The sequence below is a fragment of the Merops nubicus genome, unplaced genomic scaffold, assembly GCF_000691845.1.
Source record: "Merops nubicus isolate BGI_N331 unplaced genomic scaffold, ASM69184v1 scaffold43171, whole genome shotgun sequence".
In the NCBI taxonomy this organism is placed as follows: domain Eukaryota; kingdom Metazoa; phylum Chordata; class Aves; order Coraciiformes; family Meropidae; genus Merops; species Merops nubicus.
Window position 1 is genome coordinate 1 of NW_008587235.1, and position 214 is coordinate 214.

The window sequence follows — 214 nt, forward strand, 5'->3', positions numbered from 1 at the left end:
AGGGGAGTGCTGGGGGGTGTCGGGGGGCAGTTCGGCCCCGGGATGGCCCCCCAGATGCAGCAGAACATCTTCCAGTACTCGGGAGCAGGTACGGAGAGGGAAGGGGCGTGTCGGAAGAGGGGGGGAGGGAAGGGAGGGGCAGAGCTGAGAGCTGGAGTGGAGGGAGGGGATCCTGCCCCTCTGGGAGGCCCCCCCGCAGTGCTGGGGCAGGTCT

The 214-nt window shown here is 69.6% G+C and overlaps 1 protein-coding gene across 1 annotated transcript in view; it reads left to right on the forward strand.

Moving 5' to 3' along the window:
* Positions 1-7: 7 nt before the first annotated feature.
* The window catches only part of LOC103781141 (nuclear receptor coactivator 1-like), a gene marked incomplete at its 3' end in the record, with an annotated part of 4114 nt that continues 3907 nt past the window's right edge, over positions 8-214 (forward strand). The window contains exon 1 of the mRNA XM_008948843.1: positions 8-88. Within this exon, the coding sequence (XP_008947091.1) occupies positions 43-88 (46 nt within the window). The remainder of the gene's footprint in view (positions 89-214) is intronic.